Source organism: Nerophis lumbriciformis, linkage group LG29 (assembly GCF_033978685.3).
Source record: "Nerophis lumbriciformis linkage group LG29, RoL_Nlum_v2.1, whole genome shotgun sequence".
NCBI classification, from domain to species: domain Eukaryota; kingdom Metazoa; phylum Chordata; class Actinopteri; order Syngnathiformes; family Syngnathidae; genus Nerophis; species Nerophis lumbriciformis.
This window is the reverse complement of record NC_084576.2, coordinates 30,677,267-30,693,686: the sequence shown is the minus strand read 5'-3', so window position 1 is coordinate 30,693,686 and position 16,420 is coordinate 30,677,267. Positions and strand designations below refer to the sequence as shown.

The 16,420-nt window shown below is 38.9% G+C and overlaps 1 protein-coding gene across 2 annotated transcripts in view; it reads right to left on the bottom strand.

Annotated features, from left to right (window-relative positions):
* Window positions 1-16,420, bottom strand: part of ahi1 (Abelson helper integration site 1) — an 82,335-nt gene that overhangs the window by 19,576 nt on the left and 46,339 nt on the right. For both annotated transcript variants that reach the window (XM_061924524.2, XM_072911918.1), the window contains exons 19-20: window positions 10,398-10,429; window positions 8,384-8,476 (exon numbers count right to left, since the gene is read on the bottom strand). In XM_061924524.2, coding sequence (XP_061780508.1) covers window positions 8,384-8,476; window positions 10,398-10,429 — 125 coding nt within the window. The remainder of the gene's footprint in view (window positions 1-8,383; window positions 8,477-10,397; window positions 10,430-16,420) is intronic.

Genomic DNA, 16,420 nt, shown 5'->3' with positions numbered 1-16,420 from the left:
CAGTTAAAAAAACTACTTTGTTTTTTGTCCTGATTAAAGGGAATGTTTGGACGGTGCAACGGTTGAAGTGGGTAAAAAATGTGGGAGGAGTAGTCGCCAGAAAAAATGGTCAAAAAAGGGTTTGAAAAAAAAAAGGGAATTCTGGCAATTCCTGGAATTTTTTGGAACTTGGAAAAATCATAGTTTGAATTTCCAGGATGAGTGGAACGTGTTGAAGGTGGAATGGTTTGAATCGGTTGAAAAATGTGAAAATGGTGGAAGTTTGAAAAATGGCCAATTCATTTCAATGGGAATTTCATGAACATTTGTGATTTCTGGGGAAAAAAGGGAATTTTTAAGAAAATGGTAAAAATAAAATGTTCTGAATCGAGTTAAAATGGTTGGTGTTGGATTTTTTTCAAATCGGTCAAGAAATGTTTAAGTAGTAACATTTTTAATTGAGAAATGGTATTTCGGATTTCCAGGAATTTCGGGAAAACTGGGAATTTTTCCAGTTAAAAAAACGACTTTGTTTTTTGTCCTGATTAAAAGGAATGTTTGGACGGTGCAACGGTTGAAGTGGGTAAAAAATGTGGGAGGAGTAGTCGCCAGAAAAAATGGTCAAAAAAGGGTTTGAAAAAAAAAAAAAGGGAATTCTGGCAATTCCCGGAATTTTTTGGAACTTGGAAAAATTATAGTTTGAATTTCCAGGATGAGTGGAACGTGTTGAAGGTGGAATGGTTTGAATCGGTTGAAAAACGTGGAAATGGTGGAAGTTTGGAAAATGGCCAATTAATTTCAATGGGAATTTCATGAACATTTGTGAATTCTGGGGAAAAAAGGGAATTTTTAAGAAAATGGTAAAAAGAAAATGTTCTGAATCGAGTTGAAATGGTTGGTGTTGGATGTTTCCAAATCGGTCAAGAAATGTTTAAGTAGTAACATTTTTAATTGAGAAATGGTATTTCGGATTTCCAGGAATTTCGGGAAAACTGGGAATTTTTCCAGTTAAAAAAACTACTTTGTTTTTTGTCCTGATTAAAAGGAATGTTTGGACGGTGCAACGGTTGAAGTGGGTAAAAAATGTGGGAGGAGTAGTCGCCAGAAAAAATGGTCAAAAAAGGGTTTGAAAAAAAAAAAGGGAATTCTGGCAATTCCTGGAATTTTTTGGAACTTGGAAAAATTATAGTTTGAATTTCCAGGATGAGTGGAACGTGTTGAAGGTGGAATGGTTTGAATCGGTTTACAAATGTGAAAATGGTGGAAGTTTGAAAAATGGCCAATTAATTTCAATGGGAACGTCATGAACATTTGTGAATTCCGGGGAAAAAAAGGAAATTTTTAAGAAAATGGTAAAAAGAAAATGTTCTGAATCGATTTGAAATGGTTGGTGTTGGAATTTTTCAAATCGGTCAATAAATGTTTAAGTACGGTAGTAACATTTTTAATTGAGAAATGGTATTTCGGATTTCCAGGAATTTCGGGAAAACTGGGAATTTTTCCAGTTAAAAAAACTACTTTGTTTTTTGTCCTGATTAAGAAGAAAGTTTGGACGGTGGAACGGTTGAAGTGGGTTGAAAAATGTGGGAGGAGTAGTCGCCAGAAAAAATGGTCAAAAAAGGGTTTGAAAAAAAAAAAAAAGGGAATTCTGGCAATTCCTGGAATTTTTTGGAACTTGGAAAAATTATAGTTTGAATTTCCAGGATGAGTGGAACGTGTTGAAGGTGGAATGGTTTGAATCGGTTGAAAAACGTGGAAATGGTGGAAGTTTGAAAAATGGCCAATTCATTAACAATGGGAATTTCATGAACATTTGTAAATTCTGGGGAAAAAAGGGAATTTTTAAGAAAATGGTAAAAAGAAAATGTTCTGAATCGAGTTGAAATGGTTGGTGTTGGATGTTTCCAAATCGGTCAAGAAATGTTTGAGTAGTAACATTTTTAATTGAGAAATGGTATTTCGGATTTCCAGGAATTTCGGGAAAACTGGGAATTTTTCCAGTTAAAAAAAATACTTTGTTTTTTGTCCTGATTAAAAGGAATGTTTGGACGGTGCAACGGTTGAAGTGGGTAAAAAATGTGGGAGGAGTAGTCGCCAGAAAAAATGGTCAAAAAAGGGTTTGAAAAAAAAAGAAGAGAGAATTCTGGCAATTCCTGGAATTTTTTGGAACTTGGAAAAATTATAGTTTGAATTTCCAGGATGAGTGGAACGTGTTGAAGGTGGAATGGTTTGAATCGGTTGACAAATGTGAAAATGGTGGAAGTTTGAAAAATGGCCAATTCATTTCAATGGGAACGTCATGAACATTTGTGAATTCCGGGGAAAAAAAGGAAATTTTTAAGAAAATGGTAAAAAGAAAATGTTCTGAATCGATTTGAAATGGTTGGTGTTGGAATTTTTCAAATCGGTCAATAAATGTTTAAGTAGTAACATTTTTAATTGAGAAATGGTATTTTGGATTTCCAGGAATTTCGGGAAAACTGGGAATTTTTGGATATTGTCTAGGGAATTTTTAAAAAATGGTAAAAAAAACTTGAATGTTCTGAATGAGTTGAAATGGTTGGTGTTGGAATTTTTCAAAATGGTTGAGAAATGTTGACGTAGCATTTTTAATTGCGAAATGGTATTACAGAATTCTTGGAATTTCGGGAAAACCGGGAATTTTTCCAGTTCAAAAAACAACTTTGTTTTTTTTGTCCTGACAAAGAGGAATGTTTTGACGGTGGAACACTTGAAGTGGGTTGAAAAAAAGTGTGAAAATAGGATTTGAAATTCTGTGAATTCCTGGAATTTTTTTGAACTTGGAAAAATTATAGTTTGAATTTCCAGGATGAGTGGAATATGTTGAAAGTGGAATGGTTTGAATCGGTTGAAAAATGTGAAAATGGTGGAAGTTTGAAAAATGGCCAATTCATTTCAATGGCAATTTCATGAACATTTGTGAATTCTGGGGAAAAAAGGGAATTTTTAAGAAAATGGTAAAAATAAAATGTTCTGAATCGAGTTGAAATGGTTGGTGTTGGATTTTTTTTCAAATCGGTCAAGAAATGTTTAAGTAGTAACATTTTTAATTGAGAAATGGGTATTTCGGATTTCCAGGAATTTCGGGAAAACTGGGAATTTTTCCAGTTAAAAAAACTACTTTGTTTTTTGTCCTGATTAAAAGGAATGTTTGGACGGTGCAACGGTTGAAGTGGGTAAAAAATGTGGGAGGAGTAGTCGCCAGAAAAAATGGTCAAAAAAGGGTTTAAAAAAAAAGGGAATTCTGGCAATTCCTGCAATTTTTTGGAACTTGGAAAAATCATAGTTTGAATTTCCAGGATGAGTGGAACGTGTTGAAGGTGGAATGATTTGAATCGGTTGAAAAATGTGAAAATGGTGGAAGTTTGAAAAATGGCCAATTCATTTCAATGGGAATTTCATGAACATTTGTGAATTCTGGGGAAAAAAGGGAATTTTTAAGAAAATGGTAAAAAGAAAATGTTCTGAATCGAGTTGAAATGGTTGGTGTTGGATGTTTCCAAATCGGTCAAGAAATGTTTAAGTAGTAAAATTTTTAATTGAGAAATGGGTATTTCGGATTTCCAGGAATTTCGGGAAAACTGGGAAATTTTCCAGTTAAAAAAACTACTTTGTTTTTTTTCCTGATTAAAAGAAATGTTTGGACGGTGGAACGGTTGAAGTGGGTAAAAAAATGTGGGAGGAGTAGTCGCCAGAAAAAAAGGTCAAAAAAGGGTTTGAAAAAAAAAAGAAGGGAATTCTGGCAATTCCTGGAATTTTTTGGAACTTGGAAAAATTATAGTTTGAATTTCCAGGATGAGTGTAACGTGTTGAAGGTGGAATGGTTTGAAAAACGGGAAAATGGTGGAAGTTTGAAAAATGGTTGATTCATTTTGAATGGGAAAAATGTGCCGGAAAACCTGGAATTCTGGGAAATCTGGGAATTTGTCAAGGGAAAGCCCGCGATTCCCGAATAGGCTGAACAGTTTAAAGTTGCAACAGTTTGAATCGGGTGAAAAATGTGGAAGGTAGAGCGTGGTAAAATCTGGAGAATAATAATAATAATTAAAGCTGCAAGCAGCGATGGACGGGACCGACTTTGACGGCACATAAAATCCCAATCGGAGCAGTAATTAAAACTCTTTCGTCAACTTTTAATCAGAAGGGTTCAATCTCTCTCCTGTGCTAGTTTGAAGCCGACACGACAAACGCGTTCAGAGGAGATCATGTTTGAAAAAAGGTGACCGGTTTTTACAAAACTTTTGTTTTGAAGGGGGAATTGCAAACTTCCTGGGGTTGTCAATTTATGAAATGTAGGTCTAAGTGAGACCTACATAGAGGTTTTTGTTTCATGTCTCTACGACATTCCTACTGGAAGTTACAGGCAGTTTTGTCTGTGTTTTCTTCCGAGGAGCAGTTTTGTCTGTGTTTTATTCCTAGGGGGCGCTAGAGCGCAATTTTGAGTTTTGGGGTTTGCTTTTTTTATTAGATCGCAATTTTCGCCAGTCCTGATGTGTGTGTCCAGTTTGGTGAGTTTTGAAGCATGTTAAGGGGGTAAAATTACAGCTCAAAGAGGCAAAGGTGACTGTTTTTACAAAACTTTTGTTTTGAAGGGGGATTTGCAAACTTCCTGTTGATTTTTGCTGAAGAAAGTCGATGTATGAAATCTAGGTCTAAGTGAGACCTACATAGAGGTTTTTGTTTCATGTCTCTACGACATTCGTGCTGGAAGTTACAGGCAGTTTTGTCTTTTTTTTTTTTCTTCCTAGGGGGCGCTAGAGCGCAATTTTGAGTTTTAAAGTTTGTTTTTTTGTTTAGATGGCAATTTTCGCCAGTCCTGATGTGTGTGTCAAATTTGGTGAGTTTTGAAGCATGTTAAGAGGGTCAAATTACAGCTCAAAGAGGCGGCGGAATAATAATAATTAAAGCTGCAAGCAGCGATGGACGGGACCGACTTTGACGGCACATAAAACCCAAACCGGAGCAGTAATTAAAACTCTTTTGTCAACTTTTAATCAGAAGGGTTCAATCTCTCTCCTGTGCTAGTTTGAAGCCGACACGACAAACGTGCTCAGAGGAGATCATTTTTGAAAAAAGGTGACCGGTTTTTACAAAACTTTTGTTTTGAAGGGGGAATTGCAAACTTCCTGTTGTTTTTTTGCCGGGGGTTGTCAATTTATGAAATGTAGGTCTAAGTGAGACCTACATAGAGGTTTTTGTTTCATGTCTCTACGACATTCCTACTGGAAGTTACAGGCAGTTTTGTCTGTGTTTTCTTCCGAGGGGGCGCTAGAGCGCAATTTTGAGTTTTGGGGTTTGCTTTTTTTATTAGATCGTAATTTTCCCCAGTCCTGATGTGTGTGTCCAGTTTGGTGAGTTTTGAAGCATGTTAAGGGGGTCAAATTACAGCTCAAAGAGGCAAAGGTGACTGTTTTTACAAAACTTTTGTTTTGAAGGGGGATTTGCAAACTTCCTGTTGATTTTTGTCGATGTATGAAATCTAGGTCTAAGTGAGACCTACATAGAGGTTTTTGTTTCATGTTTCTACGACATTCGTACTGGAAGTTACAGGCAGTTTTGTCCTTTTTTTTCTTCCTAGGGGGCGCGAGAGCGCAATTTTGATTTTTAAAGTTTGGTTTTTGTTTAGATGGCAATTTTCGCCAGTCCTGATGTGTGTGTCAAATTTGGTGAGTTTTGAAGCATGTTAAGTGGGTCAAATTACAGCTCAAAGAGGCGGCGGAATAATAATAATTAAAGCTGCAAGCAGCGATGGACGGGACCGACTTTGACGGCACATAAAACCCAAACCGGAGCAGTAATTAAAACTCTTTTGTCAACTTTTAATCAGAAGGGTTCAATCTCTCTCCTGTGCTAGTTTGAAGCCGACACGACAAACGTGCTCAGAGGAGATCATTTTTGAAAAAAGGTGACCGGTTTTTACAAAACTTTTGTTTTGAAGGGGGAATTGCAAACTTCCTGTTGTTTTTTTGCTGGGGGTTGTCAATATATGAAATGTAGGTCTAAGTGAGACCTACATAGAGGTTTTTGTTTCATGCCTCTACGACATTCCTACTGGAAGTTACAGGCAGTTTTGTCTGTGTTTTCTTCCGAGGGGGCGCTAGAGCGCAATTTTGAGTTTTGGGGTTTGCTTTTTTTATTAGATCGCAATTTTCGCCAGTCCTGATGTGTGTGTCCAGTTTGGTGAGTTTTGAAGCATGTTAAGGGGGTCAAATTACAGCTCAAAGAGGCAAAGGTGACTGTTTTTACAAAACTTTTGTTTTGAAGGGGGATTTGCAAACTTCCTGTTGATTTTTGCTGAAGAAAGTCGATGTATGAAATCTAGGTCTAAGTGAGACCTACATAGAGGTTTTTGTTTCATGTCTCTACGACATTCGTGCTGGAAGTTACAGGCAGTTTTGTCTTTTTTTATTTTCTTCCTAGGGGGCGCTAGAGCGCAATTTTGAGTTTTAAAGTTTGGTTTTTTGTTTAGATGGCAATTTTCGCCAGTCCTGATGTGTGTGTCAAATTTGGTGAGTTTTGAAGCATGTTAAGTGGGTCAAATTACAGCTCAAAGAGGCGGCGGAATAATAATAATTAAAGCTGCAAGCAGCGATGGACGGGACCGACTTTGACGGCACATAAAACCCAAACCGGAACAGTAATTAAAACCCTTTCTTTAACTTTTAATCAGAAGGGTTCAATCTCTCTCCTGTGCTAGTTTGAAGCCGACACGACAAACGTGCTCAGAGGAGATCATTTTTTTAAAAAGGTGACCGGTTTTTACAAAACTTTTGTTTTGAAGGGGGAATTGCAAACTTCCTGTTGTTTTTTTGCTGGGGGTTGTCAATTTATGAAATGTAGGTCTAAGTGAGACCTACATAGAGGTTTTTGTTTCATGTCTCTACGACATTCCTACTGGAAGTTACAGGCAGTTTTGTCTGTGTTTTCTTCCGAGGGGGCGCTAGAGCGCAATTTTGAGTTTTGGGGTTTGCTTTTTTTATTAGATCGCAATTTTCCCCAGTCCTGATGTGTGTGTCCAGTTTGGTGAGTTTTGAAGCATGTTAAGGGGGTCAAATTACAGCTCAAAGAGGCAAAGGTGACTGTTTTTACAAAACTTTTGTTTTGAAGGGGGATTTGCAAACTTCCTGTTGATTTTTGCTGAAGAAAGTCGATGTATGAAATCTAGGTCTAAGTGAGACCTACATAGAGGTTTTTGTTTCATGTCTCTACGACATTCGTGCTGGAAGTTACAGGCAGTTTTGTCTTTTTTTATTTTCTTCCTAGGGGGCGCTAGAGCGCAATTTTGAGTTTTAAAGTTTGGTTTTTTGTTTAGATGGCAATTTTCGCCAGTCCTGATGTGTGTGTCAAATTTGGTGAGTTTTGAAGCATGTTAAGTGGGTCAAATTACAGCTCAAAGAGGCGGCGGAATAATAATAATTAAAGCTGCAAGCAGCGATGGACGGGACCGACTTTGACGGCACATAAAACCCAAACCGGAGCAGTAATTAAAACCCTTTCTTTAACTTTTAATCAGAAGGGTTCAATCTCTCTCCTGTGCTAGTTTGAAGCCGACACGACAAACGTGCTCAGAGGAGATCATTTTTTTAAAAAGGTGACCGGTTTTTACAAAACTTTTGTTTTGAAGGGGGAATTGCAAACTTCCTGTTGTTTTTTTGCTGGGGGTTGTCAATATATGAAATGTAGGTCTAAGTGAGACCTACATAGAGGTTTTTGTTTCATGTCTCTACGACATTCCTACTGGAAGTTACAGGCAGTTTTGTCTGTGTTTTCTTCCGAGGGGGCGCTAGAGCGCAATTTTGAGTTTTGGGGTTTGCTTTTTTTATTAGATCGCAATTTTCCCCAGTCCTGATGTGTGTGTCCAGTTTGGTGAGTTTTGAAGCATGTTAAGGGGGTCAAATTACAGCTCAAAGAGGCAAAGGTGACTGTTTTTACAAAACTTTTGTTTTGAAGGGGGATTTGCAAACTTCCTGTTGATTTTTGTCGATGTATGAAATCTAGGTCTAAGTGAGACCTACATAGAGGTTTTTGTTTCATGTTTCTACGACATTCCTACTGGAAGTTACAGGCAGTTTTGTCTTTTTTTTTTCTTCCTAGGGGGCGCGAGAGCGCAATTTTGATTTTTAAAGTTTGGTTTTTGTTTAGATGGCAATTTTCGCCAGTCCTGATGTGTGTGTCAAATTTGGTGAGTTTTGAAGCATGTTAAGAGGGTCAAATTACAGCTCAAAGAGGCGGCGGAATAATAATAATAATAAAACCTTACAAATACAATAGGGTCCTCTGTCCCAAAGGGACATTGCGGTCCCTAATAATAGATGATTATGGTGTAGAAAAGCATGTTTTGGAGCATTCACACAATGAACATTTCACAAGACGGCATCCTCACAGCCTGACGCCTGAAGGACGACGTCCCCTTTCGATGTTGACCAACTGGACTGAAGCCGCCCGACAGCGGCGGAAGTGACACGTTGGATCTTATCTGGAGGGTGCACAGAAAACATGCTGCATTTAGAAAACACTGCTCACAAAATAAGGCACACTTGCACATCAATTTCATTTAAAAAAAACCCCTCATAAGCAGGAGAATGCTCGCTAGTGTTGCCATATCTGAGTTATTGTGCAGAAATAACTACACTTCATTCATTAACCGTGTTACAAAAAAGATCAGTTAGAACAGGCGTGTCACACTGCTTTTCATTGAGGGCCACATGGCTGTTACGGTTATGGTTTCCGGCCATGCCGCTTACGTGGAGTGATTTCTCCAGATTCTCTGAACCTTTTGATGATATTATGGACCATAGATGTTGAAATCCCTAAATTTCTTGCAATTGCACTTTGAGAAACGTTGTTCTTAAACTGTTCGACTATTTGCTCACGCAATTTCGGACAAAGGGGTGTACCTCGCCCCATCCTTTCTTGGGAAAGACTGAGCATTTTTTGGGAAGCTGTTTTTATACCCAATCATGGCACCCACCTGTTCCCAATTAGCCTGCACACCTGTGGGATGTTCCAAATAAGTGTTTGATGAGCATTCCTCAACTTTATCAGTATTTATTGCCACCTTTCCCAACTTCTTTGTCACGTGTTGCTGGCATCAAATTCTCAAGTTACCGTATTTTCCGCACTATTAGCCGCACCTAAAAACCACAAATTTACTCAAAAGCTGACAGTGCGGCTTATAACCCGGTGCGCTTTATATATGGATTAATATTAAGATTCATTTTCATAAAGTTTCGGTCTCGCAACTACGGTAAACAGCCGCCATCTTTTTTCCCCGTAGAAGAGGAAGTGCTTCTTCTTCTACGCAAGCAACCGCCAAGGTAAGCACCCGCCCCCATAGAACAGGAAGCGCTTCTTCTTCTACTGTAAGCAACCACCCGCCCGCGTAGAAGAAGAAGAAGCGCGCGGATATTACGTTTCATTTCCTTTGTGTGTTTACATCTGTAAAGACCACAAAATGGCTCCTACTAAGCGACAGGTTTCCGGTTCATGAAAAGACGCAATCTCTCCATCCGCACACGGACTACTATTTCACAGCAACTGCCTAAAGACTTTCAAGAAAAGCTGGCTACTTTCCGTGCATATTGTAAAAACAAGATAGCTGAAAAAAAGATCCGGCCAGAGAACATTATCAACATGGACGAGGTTCCACTGACTTTTGATATTCCTGTGAACCGCACTGTGGATACAACGGGAGCACGTACGGTGAATATTCGCACCACAGGGAATGAGAAGTCATCCTTCACTGTGGTTCTAGCTTGCCATGCTAATGGCCAGAAACTTCCACCCATGGTGATATTCAAAAGGAAGACCTTGCCAAAAGAGACCTTTCCAGCCGGCGTCATCATAAAAGCTAACTCGAAGGGATGGATGGATGAAGAAAAGATGAGCGAGTGGTTAAGGGAAGTTCACGCGAAGAGGCCGGGTGGCTTTTTTCACGCAGCTCCGTCCATGTTGATATACGACTCCATGCGCGCCCACATCACGCTGGTTTTTAATATATTATTAAAGCTTGACTGACTGTTTTTTTGACATTCCTTTAGCGCAGTTAGATGCGGCTTATAACACGGGGCGGCTTATAGGTGGACAAAGTTTTGAAATATGCCGTTCATTGAAGGCGCGGCTTATAACCCAGGGCGCCTTATGGTGCGGAAAATACGGTAATGATTTGCAAAAAAAATAAATAAAATGTTTATCAGTTTGAACATCAAATATGTTGTCTTTGTAGCATATTCAACTGAATATGGGTTGAAAATGATTTGCAAATCATTGTATTCCGTTTATATTTACATCTAACACAATTTCCCAACTCATATGGAAACGGGGTTTGTATATTTTGTGTATTTGACATAAGAGTGTGTGTACTTAATGAGTGCGTTGCAAATGGAAAAAATACGTACCGTGCTGATGTCCGATGATAACAAGCTCCTTCCTGTCATTGAAGGACATAAAATAGAAGATGAGTTCATTGCAGTGTTTTTATTTTGACAGCAGTTTTTAATTGAGTTTTAGTCAGTCTTTTGGGCAAAAATCTATATAAGCTAAAATGATTACGTTTTAGTCAACATAATTACACAATGTTTTTATTCCTTGACTAAAATGTCAGTTAATTTTGTCAAAGTCTTAGTCAACAAGCATTTGTTTTGATTAGTTATTGTCTTATTTTTGTCAGGGGAAAATAGGTTGTTGACAAGATTTATTAGCCAGGAGTCTGCAAAAATATATTTATGTTTTATTAGGGCTTCCGTAGGAGGACAACATGACACAAACCTCCCTAATTGTTAGAAATCCCACTTTTTATATTAAACATCATTCTCTGATGAGAGTATATGACCAGCGCCGTTTTGTCCTACTAATTTCGGCGGTCCTTGAACTGACCGTAGTTTGTTTACCTGTATAACTTTCTACGACGATGCCAGAGAAATAAATATTTTATGCCACTCATTCTGTCTCATTTTGTCCACCAAACTTTTTATGCTGTGCGTCAATGCACAAAGGTGAGCTTTGTTGATGTTATAGATATTGTTGGAGTGCTAATCGGGCATATTTGGTCAGTGCATGACTGCTAGCTGATCAATGCTAACATGCTATTTAGGCTAGCTTCATTGCATCATTATGCCTCACTTGTAGTTATGTTTGAGCTCATTTAATTTCCTATGTCCTCTGTTTATTAGGGCCCGCATGGCCCATTGCAATGGGACATAAGGACATAAGGACCTATTGAATTTGTAAGGTTTTATTATTATTATACCGGCCGCCTCTTTGAGCACTAATTTGACCCACTTAACATGCTTCAAAACTCACCACATTTGACCCACACATCAGGACCTGCGAAAATTGTCTTTTAATAAAAAAAACCGAACCCCAAAACTCAAAATTGCGCTCTAGCGCCCCCTAGGAAAAAAAAAAAACTAGACTGCCTGTAACTCCCACTAGGAAGGTCGAAGAGACATGAAACAAAAACCTCTATGTAGGTCTGACTTACATCTACCTTTTATAATTGTACATCCTCGGGCAAAAATCAACAGGAAGTTGGCAATTCCCCCTTCAAGACAAAAAAGTACTAAAAACAGTCACTTTTGCCTTTTTGAGCTGTAATTTGACCCCCTTAACATGCTTCAAAACTCACCAAACTGAACGCACACATCAGGACTGGCAAGAATTGCGATCTAATAAAAAACCTAACCCCAAATTTAAAAATTGCGCTCTGGAGCAATTTTTTAATAAAACGGAGAAAAAACTGCTCCTCGGAAGAAAGAAATGACACAACTGCCTGTAACTCCCACCGGGAAGGTCGGAGAGACATGAAACAAAAACCTCTCCGTAGGTCTCACTTAGACCTACATTTCATAAATTGACAACCCCCAGCAAAAATCTACAGGAAGTTTGCTATTCCCCCTTCAACACAACATTTTTGTAAAAACCGGTCACCTTTCTTCAAACATTATCTCCTCTGAGCGTGTTTGTCGTTTCGGCTTCAAACTAACACAGGAGAGAGATTGAACCCTTTTGATTAAAAGTTATCGAAATAGTTTTAATACCTGCTCCGGTTTTGATTTTATGACCCTTCAAAGAACCTCTGCGCTGATGCTGCTGTTTTTTCAAGTAGGGCTGCTTAAAAGCAGGCAGCACCAGCATGCCCACACAATTTGACAAGGTAGGTACACTAGACAAAAGTATTGGGACAATTCGGACTAAAAGTAGACAAAAGTATTGGGACACTTAGGACTACCTCTGGACAAAAATATTGGGACACCTACACTGGACAAAAGTATTGGGACACTTACGACTACAACTTGACCAAAGTATTGGGACACTTGGGACTAAAACTGGACAAAAGTATTGGGACACTTAGGACTACCACTTGACAAAAGTATTGGGACACTTACACTGGACAAAAGTATTGGGACACTTAGGACTAAAACTGGACAAAACTTTTGGGACACTTAGGACCAGAAATTGACTAAAGTATTGGGACACTTAGGACTACAACTTGACATAAGTATTGGGCCACTTGGGACTAAAACTGGACAAAAGTATTGGGACACTTAGGACTACAACTTGACAAAAGTATTGGGCCACTTAGACTAAAACTTGACAAAAGTATTGGGACACTTGACTACAACTTGGCATAAGTATTGGGACACTTCGGATTACCACTGGACAAAAGTATTGGGACACTTAGGACTAAAACTGGACAAAAGTATTGGGACACTTCGCACTAAAAGTAGACTAAAGTATTGGGACACTTAGGACTACCACTGGACACAAGTATTGGGACACTTACACTGGACAAAAGTATTGGGACACTTAGGACTACAACTTGACAAAAGTATTGGGCCACTTGGACTAAAACTTGACAAAAGTATTGGGATACTTGACTACAACTTGACCAAAGTATTGGGACACTTGGGGCTAAAACTGGACAAAAGTATTGGGACACTTAGGACTACCACTTGACAAAAGTATTGGGACACTTACACTGGACAAAAGTATTGGGACACTTAGGACTAAAACTGGACAAAACTTTTGGGACACTTAGGACCAGAAATTGACTAAAGTATTGGGACACTTAGGACTACAACTTGACATAAGTATTGGGCCACTTGGGACTAAAACTGGACAAAAGTATTGGGACACTTAGGACTACAACTTGACAAAAGTATTGGGCCACTTGGACTAAAACTTGACAAAAGTATTGGGACACTTGACTACAACTTGACATAAGTATTGGGACACTTCGGATTACCACTGGACAAAAGTATTGGGACACTTAGGACTAAAACTGGACAAAGGTATTGGGACACTTCGCACTAAAACTTGACAAAAGTATTGGGACACTTGACTACAACTTGACATAAGTATTGGGACACTTCGGATTACCACTGGACAAAAGTATTGGGACACTTAGGACTAAAACTGGACAAAAGTATTGGGACACTTCGCACTAAAAGTAGACTAAAGTATTGGGACACTTAGGACTACCACTGGACACAAGTATTGGGACACTTACACTGGACAAAAGTATAGGGACACTTAGGACTACAACTTGACAAAAGTATTGGGCCACTTGGACTAAAACTTGACAAAAGTATTGGGATACTTGACTACAACTTGACAAAAGTATTGGGACACTTACGACTACAACTTGACCAAAGTATTGGGACACTTGGGACTAAAACTGGACAAAAGTATTGGGACACTTAGGACTACCACTTGACAAAAGTATTGGGACACTTACACTGGACAAAAGTATTGGGACACTTAGGACTAAAACTGGACAAAACTTTTGGGACACTTAGGACCAGAAATTGACTAAAGTATTGGGACACTTAGGACTACAACTTGACATAAGTATTGGGCCACTTGGGACTAAAACTGGACAAAAGTATTGGGACACTTAGGACTACAACTTGACAAAAGTATTGGGCCACTTGGACTAAAACTTGACAAAAGTATTGGGACACTTGACTACAACTTGACATAAGTATTGGGACACTTCGGATTACCACTGGACAAAAGTATTGGGACACTTAGGACTAAAACTGGACAAAAGTATTGGGACACTTCGCACTAAAAGTAGACTAAAGTATTGGGACACTTAGGACTACCACTGGACACAAGTATTGGGACACTTACACTGGACAAAAGTATTGGGACACTTGGGACTAATACTTGACAAAAGTATTGGGACACTTAGGACTAGCACCTGCCAAATACGCGGGCCCAACCAACGCTGCTTGCAGCTTTAATTTCATTTATATCTGCATTTCTACTGACATATTATCTCTATGTAATATTGGCTGCATTTTTGATAGCTGTTTGTGTGCCATGTTGTTCCAGACCACAGCAAACGTAACCCAGCTTGCAAAGATTGTAATAAATCCATTTGAAGAAGACAGTCTGCCATTTCCTTTAACATGGACACACACATCTATACCTTTGGCCATTAAAAGCCAGTCATTTCCAGGAGTTATCTCAATTTCTCAGTAGCCTCTGATTTACTAATGTTGTAAAAATGTGTAAAATAAATGTTACATTTCAACATTTTTGTCAACCAAGATTTGCTTCAGTAAGTAATTTTGATAGTAGGCTATTATAGCTAATATAGACACTTACATCATGTATTGTCGTCATAACACTTATATAAGACTTTTAAAGTCATTTTCATCGTAGGCTATTATAGCTAATATAGACACTTACATCATGTGTTGCCTTCATTATAACACTTTTATAAGACTTTTAAAGTCATTTTGATAGTAGGCTATTATAGCTAATATAGACACTTACATCATGTGTTGACTTCATTATAACACTTATATAAGACTTTTAAAGTCATTTTGATAGTAGGCTATTATAGCTAATATAGACACTTACATCATGTGTTGCCTTCATTATAACACTTATATAAGACTTTTAAAGCCATTTTGATAGTAGGCTATTATAGATAATATAGACACTTACATCATGTGTTGCCTTCATTATAACACTTACAGTGGGGCAAAAAAGTATTTAGTCAGCCACCAATTGTGCAAGTTCTCCCACTTTAAATGATGACAGAGGTCTTTACCAGGTTTGCACACACAGTAGCTGGTATTTTGGCCCATTCCTCCATGCAGATCTTCTCGAGAGCAGTGATGTTTTGGGGCTGTCGCCGAGCAACACGGACTTTCAACTCCCTCCACAGATTTTCTATGGGGTTGAGGTCTGGAGACTGGCTAGGCCACTCCAGGACTTTCAAATGCTTCTTACGGAGCCACTCCTTCGTTGCCCGGGCGGTGTGTTTGGGATCATTGTCATGCTGGAAGACCCAGCCACGTTTCATCTTCAAAGCTCTCACTGATGGAAGGAGGTTTTGGCTCAAAATCTCACGATACATGGCCCCATTCATTCTTTCCTTAACACGGATCAGTCGGCCTGTCCCCTTAGCAGAAAAACAGCCCCAAAGCATGATGTTTCCACCCCCATGCTTCACAGTAGGTATGGTGTTCTTAGGATGCAACTCAGTATTCTTCTTCCTCCAAACACGATGAGTTGAGTTTATACCAAAAAGTTCTATTTTGGTTTCATCTGACCACATGACATTCTCCCAATCCTCTGCTGTATCATCCATGTGCTCTTTGGCAAACTTCAGACGGGCCTGGACATGCACTGGCTTAAGCAGGGGGACACGTCTGGCACTGCAGGATTTGATTCCCTGTCGGCGTAGTGTGTTACTGATGGTAACCTTTGTTACTTTGGTCCCAGCTCTCTGCAGGTCATTCACCAGGTCCCTCCGTGTGGTTCTGGGATTTTTACTCATCGTTCTCATGATCATTTTGACCCCACGGGATGAGATCTTGCGTGGAGCCCCAGATCGAGGGAGATTATCAGTGGTCTTGTATGTCTTCCATTTTCTGATAATTGCTCCCACAGTTGATTTTTTCACACCAAGCTGCTTGCCTATTGTAGATTCACTCTTCACAGTTTGGTGCGGGTCTACAATTCTTTTCCTGGTGTCCTTCGACATCTCTTTGGTCTTGGCCATAGTGGAGTTTGGAGTCTGACTGTTTGAGGCTGTGGACAGGTGTCTTTTGTACAGATAACAAGTTCAAACAGGTGCCATTAATACAGGTAACAAGTGGAGGACAGAAGAGCTTCTTAAAGAAGAAGTTACAGGTCTGTGAGAGCCAGAGATCTTCCTTGTTTGAATTATTTTCCACCATAATTTACAAATAAATTATTTAAAATTCCTACAATGTGAATTCCTGGATGTTTTTTCACATTCTGTCTCTCACAGTTGAAGTGTACCTATGATGAAAATTACAGACCTCTGTCATCATTTTAAGTGGGAGAACTTGCACAATCGGTGGCTGACTAAATACTTTTTTGCCCCACTGTATATAAGACTTTTAAAGTCATTTTGATAGTACCGTATTTTCCG